At 43.7% G+C, this 19,054-nt stretch overlaps 3 protein-coding genes across 4 annotated transcripts in view; 2 read left to right on the plus strand and 1 right to left on the minus strand.

Moving 5' to 3' along the window:
- Positions 1 to 3,985: 3,985 nt before the first annotated feature.
- On the plus strand, positions 3,986 to 6,258 carry LOC308261024 (serum amyloid A-5 protein-like; the record flags this gene model as incomplete). The annotated part of the gene is made up of 3 exons (XM_080692697.1): positions 3,986 to 4,073; positions 5,550 to 5,688; positions 6,120 to 6,258. 3 exons carry the CDS (start codon positions 3,986 to 3,988, stop codon positions 6,256 to 6,258), a joined length of 366 nt encoding a protein of 121 aa, XP_080548823.1.
- Positions 6,259 to 10,340: 4,082 nt separating this feature from the next.
- On the plus strand, positions 10,341 to 10,784 carry LOC308264636 (large ribosomal subunit protein eL21-like; the record flags this gene model as incomplete). The annotated part of the gene is made up of 1 exon (XM_080698003.1): positions 10,341 to 10,784. One exon carries the CDS (start codon positions 10,341 to 10,343, stop codon positions 10,782 to 10,784), a length of 444 nt encoding a protein of 147 aa, XP_080554129.1.
- Positions 10,785 to 15,388: 4,604 nt separating this feature from the next.
- HPS5 (HPS5 biogenesis of lysosomal organelles complex 2 subunit 2) overlaps positions 15,389 to 19,054 on the minus strand; it is a gene marked incomplete at both ends in the record, with an annotated part of 37,207 nt that continues 33,541 nt past the window's right edge. For both annotated transcript variants that reach the window (XM_080715903.1, XM_080715902.1), the window contains 2 exons: positions 15,389 to 15,449; positions 16,912 to 17,182. In XM_080715903.1, coding sequence (XP_080572029.1) covers positions 15,389 to 15,449; positions 16,912 to 17,182 — 332 coding nt within the window. The remainder of the gene's footprint in view (positions 15,450 to 16,911; positions 17,183 to 19,054) is intronic.

The following is a 19,054-nucleotide window of genomic DNA, read 5'->3' on the forward strand; positions in this document are numbered from 1 at the left end:
CCAAAATTGAATGCATAGTTTCTAATCTAGAAAAAGATATCCAACAGCAGGAATCTGACATTGAAGAAATATGGGCCCATCTTAAGAGAGCTAACCTAAGAATAATTGGAATAGAGGAGGGAAAAGAAAGTGATACCAAAGGGATCAACAATCTCTTCAAGGAAGTAATAGCAGAAAATTTTCCAAATATAGAGCAAGAGGTTGATACACAGATCCAGGAAACTTATAGAACTCCCTTTAGACAGGATCCGAGAAGAGGATCCCCACGCCATATAATTGTCAAAATGACCAATGTGGAAGCCAAGCAGAGAATCTTAAAGGCAACAAAAACAAAGGGCCAACTGACATTCAGAGGCAAACCAATTAGAATCACTCCAGACTTCCCAAACCAAGTCATGAGAGCCAGAAGGGCTTGGAGTAACATATTCCAAACTCTGAAAGAAAACAACTTCCAGCCAAAAATTTCCTATCCAGCAAAACTTTCTATCAAATTAGATGGAGAAATAAGAAGCTTCCATGACAAACAGAAACTGAAGGAATTTATGTCTTCAAAACCAGCACTAGAGAAAATACTCAAAGAGATTAACTACAAAGAAGAAATAGGTAACACTCACCAGAACCAGAGAAACAAGAGTTTCCATCCAACAGACAACTAAGATTGGTTATCTGTGGAGATTCATTATTTATGTTAGTCTTTTACCTATCTCTAAATTGTATTGTTTGCCTTTATTGTTGTTAATTTTTAGGATTTCTAGTTGGAATATTAATATACCTTCAGATATAGCATTTGGAAATATTTTATCCAATTCTATGAGTAACTTTTAACTCTGTTTACATTGTCTTTGGATATACAATATTTTCTTTTATTTTTTAGGGAGTTTGTATATTCTTCTGTTGCCTGTGCCACTGAAATCATATCCAAGAAATCACTGCCAATTTCAATGTTGTGAGGTTTTATGACCCAGATTTTCTCCTAAAAGTTTATAGTCTTAAGATTTATATTTAGGTCTTTTATCTAGTTTGAGTTAATACTTGTATGTGGGATTAGGTAAGGGTCCAATTTTATTCTTTTCCATGTAATTATTATTTTTCAACAATATTTAGTTAAAAGATTATTATTTCCACCACCAAATCTTCGTGGAAACCTTGTCAAAAATAACTTGACATATAGGGAAGAAGTTAGCTCTAGGCTTGTATTTAACTCCAATGGTCTATATATCTGCCTTTAGAACAGTACTACACTGTTTCAATTATTGTAGCTTTATATGGTTTGAAATCAGAAAATATACATCTTCTAGCTTTGTTTTTGCTTCGAGATTGTTTTGGGTATCTAGAGTCCATATTCCATATCAGGATAGATTTTTTTCTGAAAAATAAATATATGATAGTTCACCTAAAAAAAAGAAAAAATATTCTCTGGTAAGAAAGAAAGCAAAAAGAAATATTGAAATGTTATCTTTAAGTCATCAAAAGCTTGGTATCAGACAAATGAAACTGTTATGTGAGATTATCATTTTTAATTTTGGATAAATTGCTATAATACTAGATGTCAACCACTAAGCCAAGCATGGGAGGGAGGGATGGGGAGAGAATGGGGTGGGGATCGGGTGGGGGCTGACTGGGCGATGTGTGCATGTATGTCTACAAAAGTTTGTATCCCACTATGATGTATGAATACAGTGCACCAATAAAATAAAATTAAAAAAAAAATAAAAAAAATAAAAAATCAAAGGACTAAATTTACTTATTTTTATTTATTTTTACATTTATTGATGCATTATAGTTTCACATCATATTGCTATTCATAATGATAGTGACATACAGCAGGTTTCATGCATTCTTTACATATTCTGATCCTTTAATTACTTTTTTTGTGTGTGGTACTAGGGATGGAAACAGGGGCATTCTACCTGAAAGCTACGCCCCAGCCCTATTTTTTATTCTTTATTTTGAAATAGGAGCTCACTAAGTTGCAGAGGGCCTCACTAAGTAGCCGAGGCTGGTAGCGAACCGAGATCCTCCTGTCTCATCCTCCCGAATGCTGGGATTACAGGCGTGCGCCACCACACCTGGCTTCTGATCCTTTAATTTCAGAGCATGAAGTTGGCTTGCTTGTAAATTGATAACTTGCTGCCCTGGTGATAAGGTCAAATTGGACAGACTTGAAATCTTTGGGTCATAAATGGCATTAGTACACATAAGACATCCTCGGAAAGTCAAAAGAAAATGTTCATGTATGTCTACACTCCCGTTTGCTAGGTATCTCTCAAGTCCAGAATTGATGAGTCTGTGTCTCATTGATATCAGCAAAGAATGACAGAATAACAACCGATGAGACTGCAGGAAGGTGAGAATTAAATAATAGGACTTGCTGGCCAGTCCAAATAGATCCAGCAAACAGAAGGAGTTAACAATAAACTGCATTTGGTTTGAGATAGAGAAGCAGCATTTCTCTACTGTCTTTAGATAGTTTGCAACGATGTCGAGGCTGGACTAAAATGCCCAGAATTCCTTTTCTAGAATGTTTCCAGTTAAGATGGGTGACAGAGAGATCTTCCTAAAAGCCGGTGGCTCTGCTCATGTACACTCAGCTCTAGCCCTGCTGGTCCTTGGTGTGAGTACTGGCCTTCATCTCTTACACCAGCCCCGGCAGAGCTGGGCTGAGCCTGCTGAACTTTCTGTCTTACAGTGAAAGGAGACAGAAGTTGACCCTCCATCCCCCCAGAATACAGTCCAAGAACTCGTCCCACCTCCATCTGCCTGGGAGCTCGGCCCTTTCCCACTGGGATGCCATTTTTCCATAACAGATGGCACATTCTATGCGTTGTATAGGCTTCTTAGAGTTTACCCCTCAGTTCTCGTGCCCAAATGCTTTCCTCCCACACTATGGCTCTCCAGATTTTGTCTGGGGAACTAAAATGTCGCTTTACTACATTGGCCCACTCAGGAGCCAGCCTAACGAATATATCTGTTAATTAGCGCAGTCAGCTGGGCAGGAGATTTAGGCACCTTAGAGGTGAGAGCTCCGTTTGTTCACATGGCATGCTGGGACAGGTGTGTGTTGATGAGGCAAGCCTGTCAGGTTGGAAGCTCAAAGAGTTTAGACAGGAGCTCAAAGGGCTCAATTTCTGAAGAATCTATCATCAGGCCCAACAAGGCTCCTTCTAAGACAAAGCCTGGAAAGGCAAGGTGCTGGCTGCAGGAGACCTGGTCCCTCTTCCCCTAAAGCATCCTGGGGTTCCATAGCGGGGCTAATTACCTGCCTCTCCCCATTTGAGCTCCCCCATGATTGACCAACAGACAAGCTCACCTGACCCAAAGAGCTGGCCGTGCACAGCAAAGAGATGCCCTGTCCCCAGGTTGCACAATTTGGGAAAATGACCTAGGAATGGAGAGCTCACAACAGCGCAGTGGTTTTTCCATTGCACTTTTTCTAGGAAATGACCTGGAGGGACTTTCCCAGGCACCTGGCTTCCCTCCTGCCCAGGAGGCCAGGGGAGAAGGCTCAGGATAAATAGCAGCCTCCACTCCCTGCAGCCAGCGACCAGCAGCTCTGTTCCATTGAGCATCAGGTGAGAAAGGCTGCAGGGAGTGAGTTTATAAAATTTGACTATTTTCTCTTTCTCATCGCCTTTAGAAATAATGATTCTGATTTTTACTCATTCCATGTGTGATTTGTGCTGGGCATGGGGAAGTAATTGAAAATGAGTTATAGACTTCTGTGAAGCTGCAGTCTGCTCCCAACTCCGCTGTCCTCTATCAGTGCCACTGTGATGTCCTTTAGACACACATGGGCTCAGCACTGATGGGGTCAAGATAAGAGACTGTGGCTCTCAGTGAGGTCCTACTGCAAGGCTTCCAAGGAACTTCTAAGATCCTAATGCTCACCAAGGAAGCGAGCAACCAGCCTCTGTGATGCAGCTGTCAAAAGGAGAGGGGTCAATTCCAACCGTGCATCCTTTCTCTCTCCTTCCTTTTCAGCACCATGAAGCTGTTCACAGGCCTGATTTTCTGCTCCTTGGTCCTGGGAGTAAACAGTGGATGGTGGTCCTTCGTGACAGAAGCCGCTGGAGGTAAGGCCATGGAAGGAAGGTCTGGGGGTTCCCTCTGAGCTTGGTGAAGGGAGGGGCCCTGTCTCCCTGGTGCTGTCCTGGTGGCAGGAACACCTGGTGCTCTGGGGAGCACTTATTAGACTGGACTCAATAGATCAGGTGGCAGACAGGGGCTCTCACCCAGCTGTGCACCAAGCCAATCTTGCCAGGTGTCTGTGTCTGCTCCCCTCCTCTGAGCCCCACTGTCAGCAATGTCAGGCAAACAGGAATGCCCTGGGCAGCTATAGTCACTGCTACTGCTAGGGCCCTTCTCCCTCCACTGAGGACTCTGAGGAGCTGCCTAGGCTGGGTTCTGGGCATCTGTACTCCCAGTCTCTCCCCAGGTGATGAGAACCTGCAAGCGCAGCTGAGAGCCTGACCCCAGTGTTTCCTCCACAAGCACAGCGTCAGCAGAGTCTCCTGAGCAGGGAAAGATCTCTCAACCCCAGGGACGCACATTCAGAGCCCACAATCGCACGTGAGGCATCAGGGCAGGAGAGCTGGCTGTCTGGAGCCTGCTCAGACCCTCCGTCCTCGTCCACACCCCACTCCTCCCAGTCCCTAATCCTGTGCAGCTGCATTCCAGAGCAGTGCTTCTGGAGCTGAGACCACATTCTGGTTCTGGGACATTTTCAATGTGTGCCCACCTGTTTGGTTGTCTACTTGGGGAAGGGACACCACAGCATGACAGGTGGCTGAGGCCTAGGGTTCTGGGAACACCCCGCAGTGCTCAGGACAGCCCTGGACACAGAACCGGCTGCTCCAGCTCTGCCATCGTGCTGAACACGAGGCGTCCTAGTCTACAGTAGCAGATCCTTTCTACTTTCCAGATCTCACACCGAAGTAAGGTGGCGCTCGGCAGCACAGTGGTTAGGTAAAGCTGCACAGGACCCCCCAATGGCTGCCATTAGAGTTCCTCGCAGACCAGGGAGAGTAGGCAAAGGTCCATGAAGATGTGGCTTCTAGCTGGATGTGGTGGTACACGCTTGTGATCCCAGCATTTGGGAGGCTGAGACAGAAGGATCGTGGTTTGTGGACAGCCTCAGCTACGTAGTGAGGTCTTCTGCAACTCAGTGAGACCCTGTTTCAAAATAAAGAATAAAAAATAATGATGGAGGTGTATCTCAGAGGGAGAACGCCCCTCGGTTCTATCCTTAGTACTGCAAAAATAAAATAAAAAAGAAAGAAAAGAGAAAAAAGAAAAAGTTGAGGATTCTGAGAGTACAAGGAACACAGGCTGAGTTTTTGTTTGTTTTTCAGTAGTGGGGATGGAGCCCAGGGCATTCTGCCTCTGAGAACACTCCCAGCCCTATTTTTTATTCTTTATTCTGAAACAGGGTCTCACTGAGTTCAAGCTGAGGCCCTGGCTGTGTTCTCAGTGGATTCTTTTGAAGGTGCCATCACAGTCTTGGTGCTCACCTCATCTGATCTCTTTGGTGTCTTTTGATTTTGGTTCAGGGACTAGAGACATGTGGCGAGCCTACAGGGACATGAGAGAAGCCAACTTCATAAATTCAGACAAATACTTCCATGCTAAGGGGAACTATGATGCTGCCCGGAGGGGACCTGGAGGTGCCTGGGCTGCAGAAGTGATCAGGTAACATGGATTCCTGGGTGCCTGTTCTTGGCTGTGGTGGGGATCACAGAGAATGAGCCCTGCAGGAGGCCTCTGTCAGGCTGGGCCCTAGTCCTCCTGCCCATCCTGTCCCTCTCCCTCCAGCCAGGGCAGGGTGTGGGCTTCTGCAGAGCCAGGGAATAGCTGAGGAGTCATGAGCCTGCTCCCACACAAAGAAAGGGAGGCCATGGAGCCATCTTGACCCTCCCTCTCTGGCGCTGTTCACCCAGCCTCATTGTCCAGCCTGGGCTGAGTGGGATGGTGCCAGGCAGGGGCAGAGTCTTAGCCCCTTCCTTGGCCTTTCTGGCCTCCTATGGAGCCATTTCCTAGAAAAGGAAGGATTGGGAGGGCTGGCTGTGGCTCATCACCATGGTGATTGATTAATCAATCACCTTTCTGTCTGCCTTGACTAGTAATACCAGAGAAAATATTCAGCAATTATTTGGCCGTGGACATGAGGACGCCGAGGCTGACCAGGAAGCCAACAGATGGGGCCGAAGTGGTGGAGACCCCAATCGCTACAGACCTAAAGGCCTGCCTGACAAGTACTGAGCTTCCTCCTCACCGTGGCTCAGTGCACTATCTGTGAGCCCCTGAGCACAGAGACTGGAGTTGTTACCAGTGTCTACAGAAAATGGTGGAGGGCCCACAAAGTGTTTTAATAAATGCACTTTTAATAAATGCACTGGAGATTGGATTTGTAGCCACTGTGTTATTTATTTTCCATTAGTGGTGCCTGTTTGATACAAAAAGGTTGAACAAGAAACAACACCATGGAGATCCAGCCTGGGTGTGAGTGTGTAAGAATATGATGTCAACAGTTGCTCAGGAGAGGCACCAGCCCTGACCCTTCTGCAGCCAGACCCTCCTCCTCCCTCCCCAGCCCCTGTGCCTCCATGATGCTCTTCCCAGGCCTTTCCATGTGTGGGTCTCCCCAGGCCCTGTTAGGTTATGTTCTGTTGTTTTCATTCCCTGGGGCCCTTGTCCTCAGAGGCCTCAGCTTCCAGAGAGGGCACACAGCCACAGGAGGCCTGGCCCTGGAGTGTGCACTGCGCCTGCAGGCCACCTGGATCTTCAGCTCAGTTCTCAGTTGTCACTACAGAGCCAGTGATCGCCAATATCTGTGCATTCTGTCTAAGACAAGCCCGAGCAGCAAAGTCTCCCTCTCCATTCACTGTCCTGTTTCAAGGCTCAGGGATGCTGTGAGGCCGTGGCCCTTGTGAATATTTCCTGACCCTCTCTGTACCTTACCTGCCTCAAAATGGATGTGGTGTCCTGAAGAGCAGGCACCCTGGGAAACTTCTCTTTATCAGTCAGTGTCCAGTCAGCAGCAGAAACCAGGAGGTAACTTTAAAGGGCATTTTAATACAGAGAATTGTGGACCATAGCAGAATATACAGATGAGGGTAATGGACACAGGAAGGTATAATAGGAGGATGGTCCGCTTTCATGTGGATATTTGGGTCTTTTTTCCAATCTTTAACCTAGTAGATGGCAGAGAAATTCTTCTGGGTGCTGCAGCAATAGCTGAGGCACATGAGGTTTGCAGTTTGGGGAATGGACCTGACAGGAGGCAGCACAGGAGCCCAGGGGTCACTGGGAAGGCAGCGGGGCTTCCTGCAGACCTGCGTGGAAGCTGCCCACATGGGGGAGCCGGAAGCGAGCTGTGAACTCTCTAGAAGTCGGCTGTGTGGGACGGGTCTCTGCAGAGAATGATATACCCCCAATTCATATATGTAAGTCTATTTCCCAACATGGCTGTGTTTGGAGTCAGAACGCAATTGTAATTAAATGAAATCACAGGATTACAAGCTGAACCGATAGCCCATGTTAGTAGAGATGCCAATGAGCTTCTTTCTTTCTTTTTCTGCACAGTGACAAGGGGGATATCTGCAAGTGGGAAGGAAATAGTAATCAGGAGGCCAATTAGCCTGCACCTAGATCTTGCACTTCCCAGCTTCCAGAACTGGAAGAAACAAGTATCTGTGTTAAAGCCGCTTAATCAGTGGAATTTTTTTATGGCAGCCCAAGCTAAGACAAATGAGATGTTAATGAAACCCTGAAAATCCAGTAGAGGTACCACAGAAATGTTGGGAAACTGCCACGTCCTTTGAGTTCCACAAAAACTCCCTGGCTGTGCCACAGAGTGTCCTGCACAGTAGCAAACACCACTGAAGGACGCCAGGCACAGGAACTGCAAGGGAGGTCTCTATATCCCACGTCCCTCCAGCTTCCTCTACCTCCAAAGAGAATCATCATGCCCAGCTGGTCAAGAACTGGTTATTGGTTCCGTCCCAACATCACAATAGGGCTGGAGAGTGAATGTAGAGCTCAGAGTAGACTCAATGATAACTCTTACATATTTCTACTATGAATGTGGAATTCAGGAGGACTCCTAAGCAGAGGAGATTAATGAGAAAGATATATTTACAGGGAATTAGTTCTGTAGTAGGAGGGAAATTTTGTTGATATAGTCAGTCACAAGAGAACTTCTCATACAGTTCTCATCTGAAGACAGTTATAGCTTCATGTTAAAGGATTTTTGTTATGTCAGAGGCCACTTCTATTCCAAATGAGGTATGGTCAAGATAAACATGGTGATGAGCACACAGATAGCAGACGGGCTGGTGAGAGAAGGCTCAGGACTCTGTTGAGCTTTGAGCTCAGTGGTGTAAAATCTGAAGATGTAAAATATTGTCAAAAGGGAGACTGAGACAGGAGGATCGTGCAGGTTCGAAGCCAGCCTCAGCTACTGAGTGAGGCTCTCAGCAATTTAGTGAGACCCTGTTTCCAAATAAACTATAAAATAGGTCAGGGAGTGTAGCCCGGAGGTAGAAAGCCTCTGCGTTCCATCCCCCGTAACACACACACAAAAAAAAAAAATTGTCAAAAGACTGTAATGTTGGTATCAGGTCTTGTCCAATTACATATTTATTGCCAATATAAAATTATAGATTATAGATTTTGGAGGGTGAGGGAGTGATAATAGGTAAGAAAAAGAATGGCTTTTAGAGTCAAATGAAACAAGCTTTCCAAAGATATGTAAAACTTCATTAGCATATCATCACTAGAAATAACATGCAGGAACTAAAACTGAATGCAGAGTTTAGCTACCTGTCTCTAAAGGATCTAATCATTTTACTTCTTAGAATATGTAATATGAAAAAATATGTCAGCATTTAATCAAAAGAAGAAAGTGCTTGGTTTACTTAGAAATTTATAAATTTTTTTGTGGTGATGGGAACTGAAGCCAGGAGCATTCTACCTCCAAGCTATACCTTCAGCCCTATTTATTATTCACTATTCTAAAACAGGGTCACATTAAGTTGCAGCGGGCCTCAGTAAGTAGCTGAGGCTGGCTGCAAACCTGCCATCCTCCTGTCTCAGCCTCCCAAGTACTGGGATTACAAGTATTGTGCCACCACACCTGGCCCAAATGCATTCTTTTGATGAACTTGTTATCCTCAATAAGAAATAGCACATTGAGCTGGGCATGGTGGCCCACATTTGTAATCCCAGCATTTGGGAGACTAAGAGAGGAGGATCCAGGTTTGTGGACAGCCTCAGCTACTTAGAGAGGCCCTTTGCAACTGTTTCAAAACAAAGAATAAAAAATAGGGCTGGGAGTGTAGCTAGGAGGTAGAATGTTACTAGGTTGCACCCCGGTACTGCAAAACACACACACACACTCACACACACACATTTGCAACTCTTCTGTTGGAAAAGGTACAAAACTGACTTGCTGTCTGATGTTATTTATCTTATGTGTGCACTCTTTTTCTTTTTTTCTTTTGCAGTAGTGTAATTGAACTTGGGCCTTATGCATGCTCGCCAGCACTCTGCCACTGAAGGACATCCCAGCCCTTGTGTGCACACGTGAGTGGGCCACAGCAAGGCCACACTAACAGAATGGATTTGTTTGCTAGTGTGTATCCTCATGAGACTAACATTTGAATGAGCAGACTCAGGAAAATAGACTGCCCTCCCTAATATTGGGCATCACCTAATCTGCTGAAGGGCCTGAACAGATTAAGAATTGGAAGAAGAGCTGGGTGCAGTGCCACACGCTTGTAATCCCAGTACTTGGGAGGCTGAGATACAAGGATCGCAGGTTTAAGGCCAGCCTCAGCTACTTAGTTAATCCCTCCACAACTTAGTGAGACCCTGTTTCAAAATAAAGAATAAGTCGAGCGTGGTGGCGCACGCTTGTAATCCCCACACTTGGGAGGCGGAGACAGGAGGATCGCACAGGTTCAAAGCCAGCCCGCTGGCTTAAGAGACCCTGTTTCCAAATAAAAGTATAAAAAATAGGTCTGGGAGTGTAGCCCAGAGGTAGAAGGGTTTCCAGGAGCCCTAGTACCATCAAAAAATAAAAAATAAATAAAATAAAAAATAAAGAATAAGCTCTCGCCACCATCTTCCAGTAATTTGCCAAAATTGTGTACACAAAGGAGGAGAAGCCCCGCTGCCTTCCCAGTGACCCCTGGGCTCCTGCACGGCCTCCTGTCAGGTCCATTCCCCAAATGCAAACCTTATGTGCCTCAGCTATTGCTGCAGCACCCAGAAGAATTTCTCTGCCATCTACTAGGTTAAAGATTGGAAAAAAGACCCAAATATCCACATGAAAGCGGACCATGTTCTCCAGGTCTTTTAGAAAACATGGAGTTGTTCCTCTGGCAACATATATGCGAATCTACAAGAAGGGTGATGTTGTAGACACTAAGGGAATGGGTACTGTTCAAAAAGGAACGCCTCACAAATGTTACCATGGCAACACTGGAAGAGTCTGTAATGTTACCCAGCATGCTGTTGGCATTGTGGTAAACAAGCAAGTCAAGGGCAAGATTCTTGCTAAGAGAATTAAGATGCGTATTGAGCATATTAAGCACTCTACGAGTCGAGACAGCTTCCTGAAGCAGGTGAAAGAAAATGATCAGAAGAAGAAGGAAGCCAAAGAGAAAGGCACCTGGGTTCAGCTGAAGCGCCAGCCTGCTCCACCCAGAGAAGCACACTTTGTGAGAACCAATGGAAAGGAGCCTGAGCTGCTGGAACCTATTCCCTATGAATTCATGGCATAATAGGTGTACAAACAATAAAGAAAGTCCCCTGGGCTGTAAAAGTGGTATAAATGAGTAGAAGTGTGGTGTCTTCTCCCCTAAAGAAATAAAGCAAGATTTTTTAGGTGTGTCCCAGTTGGTTGTGTCATGTCTTTACTATTCACATTTAGAATCTTCATTGCTGATCCGCTTATTGTGCATCAAGTGTACTCAATAGGTTAAAAAAGGGTCAAATATTGGCCAAGCGTGGTGGTGCACGCTTGTAATCCCCGCACTTGGGAGGCAGAAACAGGAGGATTGCGCAGGTTCAAAGCCAGCCGCGCTGGCTTAAGAGACCCTGTTTCCAAATAAAAATATAAAAAATAGGTCTCAGAGTGTAGCCCGGAGTGGGGTTCCTGGATACCCTTCTATCTCTGGGCTACACTCCTAGACCTATTTTATATTTTTATTTGGAAACAGGGTCTCTTAAGCCAGCAAGGGGCTTTGAACCTGCCTGTCTCCGCCTCTCAAGCACAGGTATTACAACCGTGCGCCACCATGCCCGGCTAGCATCCTGGTCTTAACGAGTTAATAGTTCTAAATTACTTTAACCATCAATGGAGCAGGCTAAGAAAAAAATGTGTAAAGACATTCATCTTTGTCCTATAATATGCAGAACTCAGTAATGTGTATGATAGCTTATCTTTCACAGCTTTGGAGGCTGGGAAGCCCAAGTTCAAGATGCTAACATGTTTGGTGTCTGATGAGGCCTGTTTCCCACTTCTAGATGTTTTTTGCTGTATCCTCATCATCTACCCAAAGAGGAAGGGAGGGAACTAGGTAGAAATAGGCTAGTTGCTCCAGCCCATTTCCAAAGGGTGCTAGTATTCACTAAGGTAGGGCCCACACTCCCTTCCTAGGCTTCTCTAAAAGCCCTACCACTTGTGAGAATTGAGTTTCAATGTGAGTTTTGAGAGAGAAAACCTCAAACCATGGGTAGTGTTATTTGGTTTAGATGAAATGGAAAACTGGCTTCTCATTTAACCCATCTGTGTGCATTTTTGTTTGTTTGTTTGTTTTTTGTTTTTTTGTGCTACTAGGGTTCCTGGAAACCCTTCTACCTCCGGGCTACACTCCCAGAATTTTATATTTATATTTTTTATTTGGAAACAGGGTCTGGCTTCGAACCTGCACGATCCTTCTATCTCTGCCTCCCAAGCACGGGGATTACAAGCGTGCGCCACCACGCCTGGCTCAGTTTATCCCATTTTAAGTAAACATCTCTATCCTTGAAACAAAAAATAGGCTGGGTGTGGTGGCGCACGTTTATAATCCCAGCACTTGGGAGGTTGAGATGGGAGGATTACACAGGTTCGAAGCCAGCCTCAGCTACTTATGCCCTTTGCAACTTAGTGAGACCCTGTTTCCAAATAAAGTATAAAATAGGTCTGGGAGTATAACCTAGAGGTAGAAAAGCCCCTGGTTTCCACCCCCGGTACCACTAAAGAAATAAAAAAAAAACCAAAAAAATAAAGAATAAAAAACAAGGCTGGAGGTGTAGCTCAGAAATAGAATGTCCCTGGGTGCAACCCTAAGGACTAACAAAAAAAAAAAAAAAAAAAAAAGGAGGAATTTGCCCTCTATTTCCCTCAGTGCTTGAGCTGAGTCAGCTATCTCAGTTCATGTTCTGCCCCAGACAGGGATTTATATCACTGGTTGCCTCTGATTCCCCAAAATCATTGAGTAAAAGAGCAGTCAGGCACAGGCAGCCAGTCTCAGAAAACAAGCTCTGTGTCACATCTGGAAACAAAAATGACAAGCTGGGCATGGTGGTGCATGCCTATAATCCTAATATTTGGGAGGCTGAGACAGGAGGATCAAATGTTCAAAGACAGCCTCAGTAATTTAGAGAAACTCTCCACAACTGAGACCTCATTGCAAAATAAAAAAATAAATAAATAAAACAGGGCTGGGGGCATACCTGCGGCAGAATGACCCTGGGTTCACTCCCCAGCATCACAAAGGAAAAAAAGCAAAAATGCAGCAATCATAAAACACAATCATTCTAAAACTTTTATTTTTTGGTAAGGGGTAAGAGAAAAAAGGAATGTATAAAATTTTTAGGCAAGTAAAATATATAAATTGTATTTGAAAACACTGCCTAATACCCAAATAGATTATAGACTGCTCAAATTTAAATATTTATCTGAAGCTAGGTGTGGTGGTGCACATGCACGCCTATAATCCTGGTACTTGGGAGGCTGAGACAGGAGGATTGCAGGCTCTGGACCAGCCAGCATCAACAACTTAGTGAGATCCTTGGTAACTTAGCAAAATTCTGTTTAAAAAATAAAAATAAAAGGGGAAGGGGCTGGGGGTGTAGCCTGGAGGTAGACTGTCCCTTGTTTCAATCCCCAGTTAAAAACTAAAACAAGACAGGCGTGCTGGTGCACACTTGTAATCCCTGCGCTTGGGAGGCTGAGACAGGAGGATCGCGCAGGTTCAAAGCCAGCCTTAGCAACTTAGTGAGGCTTTCAGCAACTTAGTGAGACCCTGTTTCCAAATAAAATATGAAAAAGGTCTGGGAGTATAGCCTGGAGGTAGAAAGCCTCTGGGTTCCACTCCCAGTACCACTAAAAAAACTAAAACAAAAACTAAAACTAAAACTAAAACAAAAAACTTAGTTGGAAGGGATTTTTTGTTTGTTTGCTCTGAAACATAAATTTAGGTGGTGTGATCTGTTTTTTATGCTAGAAGTTATGCTAGAATTTTCTCCATACCCTTCTGGTAAATGAGGATTGCTGTAACGTGCCCTGGGAAGGTCTGTGAGGAAATGATTGCACAGTTGTGTCAGTCTGTGCCATCTGCTTGCCATGAAGTTCCCTCTGAGCCCTCTTTCAGCCACTGTGCAATAATGGCTACAGTTGGCAGGAAGGAGGGGCTCTGAGCTCTCACCTCGGGGCTGCCTAATGTTCAGCACAGTCTAATACAGCCAGAACCCAGGTGGCGCTAGTGGGGAGCTTTTCCACACTCCAGAAGTTCTGAGCAACTTCCTGCAGCCTCCTTCCCAAGACCACCTCTGCACTCCACACAGCCGTGTCAGAGCCAGGTGTCCTGAGTGAGCACAATGGCAATTTGTGTCTATTTTCTGTTTGTGTTATAAGTAGGAGAAAAAAAAGGAGTGCACATTCAATCTATCTGACACTTTATTCCACATGGAGTTTATACCACACCTTCCTGCAACTTGCTCAAAAATAAACATGTTTTGTTCACATAAAAACTTGCATTGACTTTTACATTTGTTATTAATATGACATGCTTTGCAAATGTACAGGAGCCTGAAAAATGACAATCTAGTTACACATCTTAAATAATATAAATACTTAATGTAGTCTTTTTTTTCTTTGTAGTACTGGGGATTTAACTCAGGGCCCCATGCATGCTAAGCACACACACTGCTATACATCCCCTGCCCTTAATGAGATCTCTATTAGTACTCAGATGTTTCCTCTTATGGCTTTTTAAAAATAATTTTGAAAAGTGCATGATTCTTACCGGGTGTGGTGGCGCACGCTTGTGATCCCCGCGCTTGGGAAGCGGAGACAAGAGGATCGTGCAGGTTCGAAGCCAGTTGTGCTGGCTTAGGAGACCCTGTTTCCAAATAAAAATAGGTCTGGGAGTGTAGCCTGGAGGTAGAAGGGCTTCCAGGAACCCCAGTACCACCAAAAAAAAAAAAAAAAAAAAAGTGCATGATTCTCTTGGGCTACTCTAATTAGGAAAGATTAGAGATTAGAGATAATACATTTCTAGTACTGAATTAGTCAACTATACATAGGTTCAGATTGGAAAATGTCAAATAAAGCTGGGCATGGCGGCGCATGCTTGTAATCTCAGCATTTGGGAGGCTGAGACAGGAGGATAGTGGTTCAGGGACAGCCTTAGCTACTTAGTGAGGCTCTTTGCAACTCAGTGAGACCTTGTTTCAAAATAAAGAATAAAAAAAAAAAAAATAGGGCTGAGGGTATAGCTCAGAGGTAGAATGCCTCTGGCTTCCATCCCCAGTACTGCAAAAAAAAAAAAAAGCCAAATAAATTTGAGAATGAAAAAATACTTTAAATTAGCTCTATTTAGATATGGGTGATTTTATTTAAATATCTAATTTGAACTGTTAGTATTTCATTTATTTTATGTGTCAATTCCATTACTCCAGGTCCTAGTTCAGTAGTTTCTAGATGCCCCAGATAAAATACAAAAAGAATCCAACTCCAGTTAATAACATTGTCTTCATGTGACAAAAAGCTTGTGCTCTCAACACAGGAGCCACAGGAGGAAAAACTGACCCTGGTCCACTAGTGATGAACAAACAACACTACAGTTCAGAATAAATACCACACAGTTGTGAACATTCAGATTCTGATGCTAGCAAATAAGGACAGACTCCTTTCAAAATCCAAATTTGGTTGAGGAATGTCGAGGTCACAGAGCTGCAAATGAGAAGGGCACAGACACTGACGACCAAAACCCCAGTGAGGTGGCAGGGATGGAGTAGTGCCTTCCTTCAGTAACAAATGCATTCCAAAGCTTCAGGAGCTCGATTTGGTTCTTTTTTTTCAAAATGTAATGGCATCCTGCCAAATGTTCTCCCATCAGGCATGCTGAGACCAGAGAAAACGATCACATTTTTCAAGCATACTTTGTATTAAAGCTCTGAAAAGAAGAGAAACAAGCAAATTTAGCTGTCATTGTTCGCTCTTCACAGAAAACCTAAAAAGCTACAGAGACTTAGAGGATTCAAAAACATTTGCCAATCCTGTGCATCAAGACAGAATGAAATCAAGAGTGAAAAGGCAGGTGGGCGTGGTAGTATACTAGGTAGTTTGTAATCCCAGTACTTCAGAGGCTGAGACAGGAGGCTCAGCAACTTAGTGAGGCCCTCCACAGCTTAGTGAGATCCCATCTCAAGATGAAAAGTAAAACAGGGGTAGAGTTGTAGCTCAGAGTACTGGGTTCAAGCCTTAGTACCACACATGAGCACATGTATAAACACACACACACACACACACACACACACACACAAAGAGTGAAAAGATGACTTATGGAGTAGGAAAAAATATTTCCAAATCATATCTGATAAGGGGTTAATACCTAGGATATGGGGGAGCACCTAAAACAATAAAAAGAACAAATAACCTGATTTTGTTTTATTTTTTATTGTATTTTTTGGAGTGTATGTGTGGTACTCGGGATTGAGCCCAAGGGCATTCATTCTACTTCTAAGCTATACTCCCAGTCCTTTTTTATTTTTAAACAGGATTTTGCTAAATTATTGCACACTGGCCTCTAACTTTGAATCCTTCTATCTCCACCTCCCAAGTACTGGTTTGAGCCACCATGCCTGGCTGAATGGCTAATATCTGTTTAAAGAATACAGGAAATAACACGTTAACTAGGACATGAAGAATTTGAACCATTGTGCACTGTTAGTAGAAATGCAAAATTGTAAAGCCACTGTGGAAAACAGGATTGAAGTTCCATTTCTGGATACACCCACAAAAGAAATAAAAGCAAAGTCGCAGAGGAATATTTGTGCACACATGTTCACAGTAACACTATAGCTTAGTGGTAGAGTGCCCAATCCCCAGGCGCACGCACGCGCATGCACACACACACACACACATACACACACATACACACACACACAATTGAGTACACATCATATTTGGTTACTCACATTAATCCAAACTGTTTTGGTCATGATCATAAATGAAATACTACTTTAGCCTCTTTCCTTTAACATCTTTTTTTTTTTTTTTCCAGTACTGAGGATGGAACCTAGGGGCATTCTACCTCCAAACTACACTCCCAGTTCTATTTTTTATTCTATTCTTTATTTGGAAACAGGGTCTCACTGAGTTGCAAAGGGCCTTACTAAGTAGCTGAGGCTGGCCATGAACCTGAATCCTCCTGTCTCAACTTCCCAAATGCTGGGATTACAAGTGTGGGACACCATGCCTGGCTTCCCTTTACCATCTTAATCACCAGATGAGTCTCAGCCTCAGTTTTTGAGGGGTAGGGCTGGATGATCTCTGCAGTCTCATCTTCCCCGGAAAGTCTGTGGGGCTCTACATTCTACAAGCACCATGGAGAGGGTATGACAGACTGGTATTACCTCTGCCTTTTCTCAGCAATCCTCAGGATGTCACAGGTTCTGGTAAACTTCTCTGACAACTCAAGGGCAAGACCACATTCCTGCAGCAGTGACCAGGCCCGGTCTGGGCCCAACACCTTAGCTAAGAGGAGCGCCACATTCTCCGTGCTGATGGGGGAAGGCCCATCACTGAGGCTCCCATTTAGCGACTCCTGGGGGGCTGGTCTTGTGCTTTTCTTCTGTACAAGATGTAGAAGCAGCTTCCATTCTTCCACAGTCTCTGGGATCCAACCTACACACAACACAGAAACAATGTTGGCTCTGACCACTCTAAGCACCCTGCCTGCACAGAAAAGATGGTCAGAACTGTGAAAACATTTAATCCCAAACACAAAAACATTCAAGAACATAATCTCATCTCCTTGGCACAAAGTTTTCTGGACATCTATCGAATAATTAGTTCATGACAGAGAAAATACAAAACCAGCTTCAAAATTGTTTTAATCCCTCACTACGTAATTGCCCAAAGCATAATCTATGCTTGGGTACATTATATGCAATAACAAAACAGACACAATCCCTACACTGTTGCAGAGGTTACAGTCTAACAAAGAAAACAGAATTAAACACATAAACATACACTATAAACCGTGCTAAGTACTATAAAGGAAAAGAACAAGAAACCACTAGAGGGCATATCTGGCTTTGCTTAGAGGATCTGAAAACAATCTATGAGGAAGTGACATTTAAGCAAAATGTGAAATGTGAGCCAAGCTTATGGGCCATGTACCTCAAGCCCACATAATGCGCAAACTTAGAGCAGGGGTGTCAGGAATGGAGGGGGAAGGAAACTTGGAAGACAGTGTGACCCAGGAAAGAAATTGGTGAGTTCAAGTAATTTCTTAAAAAGCTTATAGTACAGGAAGGAAATGGTGAGTAGTGAGGATAATAGGGCCAGGTCCAGAGGACCAGCTTAAGAATCTGAATTTTATTGTGAGTCCAGTGCAAGGGGTTTTAGGGAAAGAAGCTACAAAATTCAATTTTTGTTTAAAAATAGTCATTCTGGTTGCTGTAAGAAAAAATGGTTAAAAACGGTCAAGAATGGAACCCAGATAACCAGTTCTGAGGTTACGTGGCAGTTTAGGCAAGTAGCAGGATCAGGGTAATGGTGGTAAAAAAGAAAGTAGATAGATATGAGCTATACTCAGGAATATAATAATGTTCCTTGGACAGTAATTGATATGAATCATGAGAGAGAGCTATCAAGAAAAAAAACCCATTTAATATGCCAAGGACAAGAATAACTCTTAAAAGCCAGGTGTGGTGGCCCATGCTTATAATCCCAGTACATGGGAGGCTGAGCCAGGAAGATCGGAGTTTCAAGATCAGCCTCAGCAACTCAGCAAGCTCTCAGCCATATAGTAAGACTCTGTTTCAAAATAAAACACAAAAAGTACTGAGAGTGTAGCTCAGAGGGCTCAATTCCCAGTACCAAAAAAAATTTAATATTAGTATAATTATGTTAACAAAATATTAAAAGTACTATTATCTGGATAGAAAAACTTTAGGTACTATTTTCTTTATGATTTTTGAATTTTCCATTTTTTTTCTGTAACAAACTAAATACTATGCTGTAACTTTAAAAACAAACCATTTCTGTCTTAACTCACTGATTATTGTTTTTAGTATTATCTATAGTTCTAGTCCTACAAAACCCTTTGTTTCATTTGCAAAAGAAAGAAAGATGATTTCAGTAACTACAGCTATAGCTGTGATGTCTGCAGTTAGCCCTCACCAGTCAACTGTCTTCTTGTTCTGTTCTTTCAGGCTCAGACAGCAGCAAGGCCAGAATAGGCTACAAGTGAAGAATCCTGGGTCCTTCTATTATGGGGTAAAGGACCCTGAAGGCAGGCTATTGACTTCTCTGCGTTAAGATAAGCACAGTAGTGCTACAAAACTGACCAAGAAAGCCAAGTGTGGTGGCGCACGCTTGTAATCCCATTACTTGGGAGGCCAAGACAGGAGGATCGCAGGTTTGCAGCCAGCCTCAGCTACTTCTCAGCTACTTAGTGAGGCCTTCCGCAACTTAGCAAGACCCTGTTTCAAAATAAAGAATAAAGGGGCCGGGATGTAGCTCAGTTGTAAAAAAGACAAAAAAAAAAAA

Source organism: Muscardinus avellanarius, assembly GCF_963383645.1.
Source record: "Muscardinus avellanarius genome assembly, chromosome: 1".
Taxonomy (NCBI): Eukaryota; Metazoa; Chordata; class Mammalia; order Rodentia; family Gliridae; genus Muscardinus; species Muscardinus avellanarius.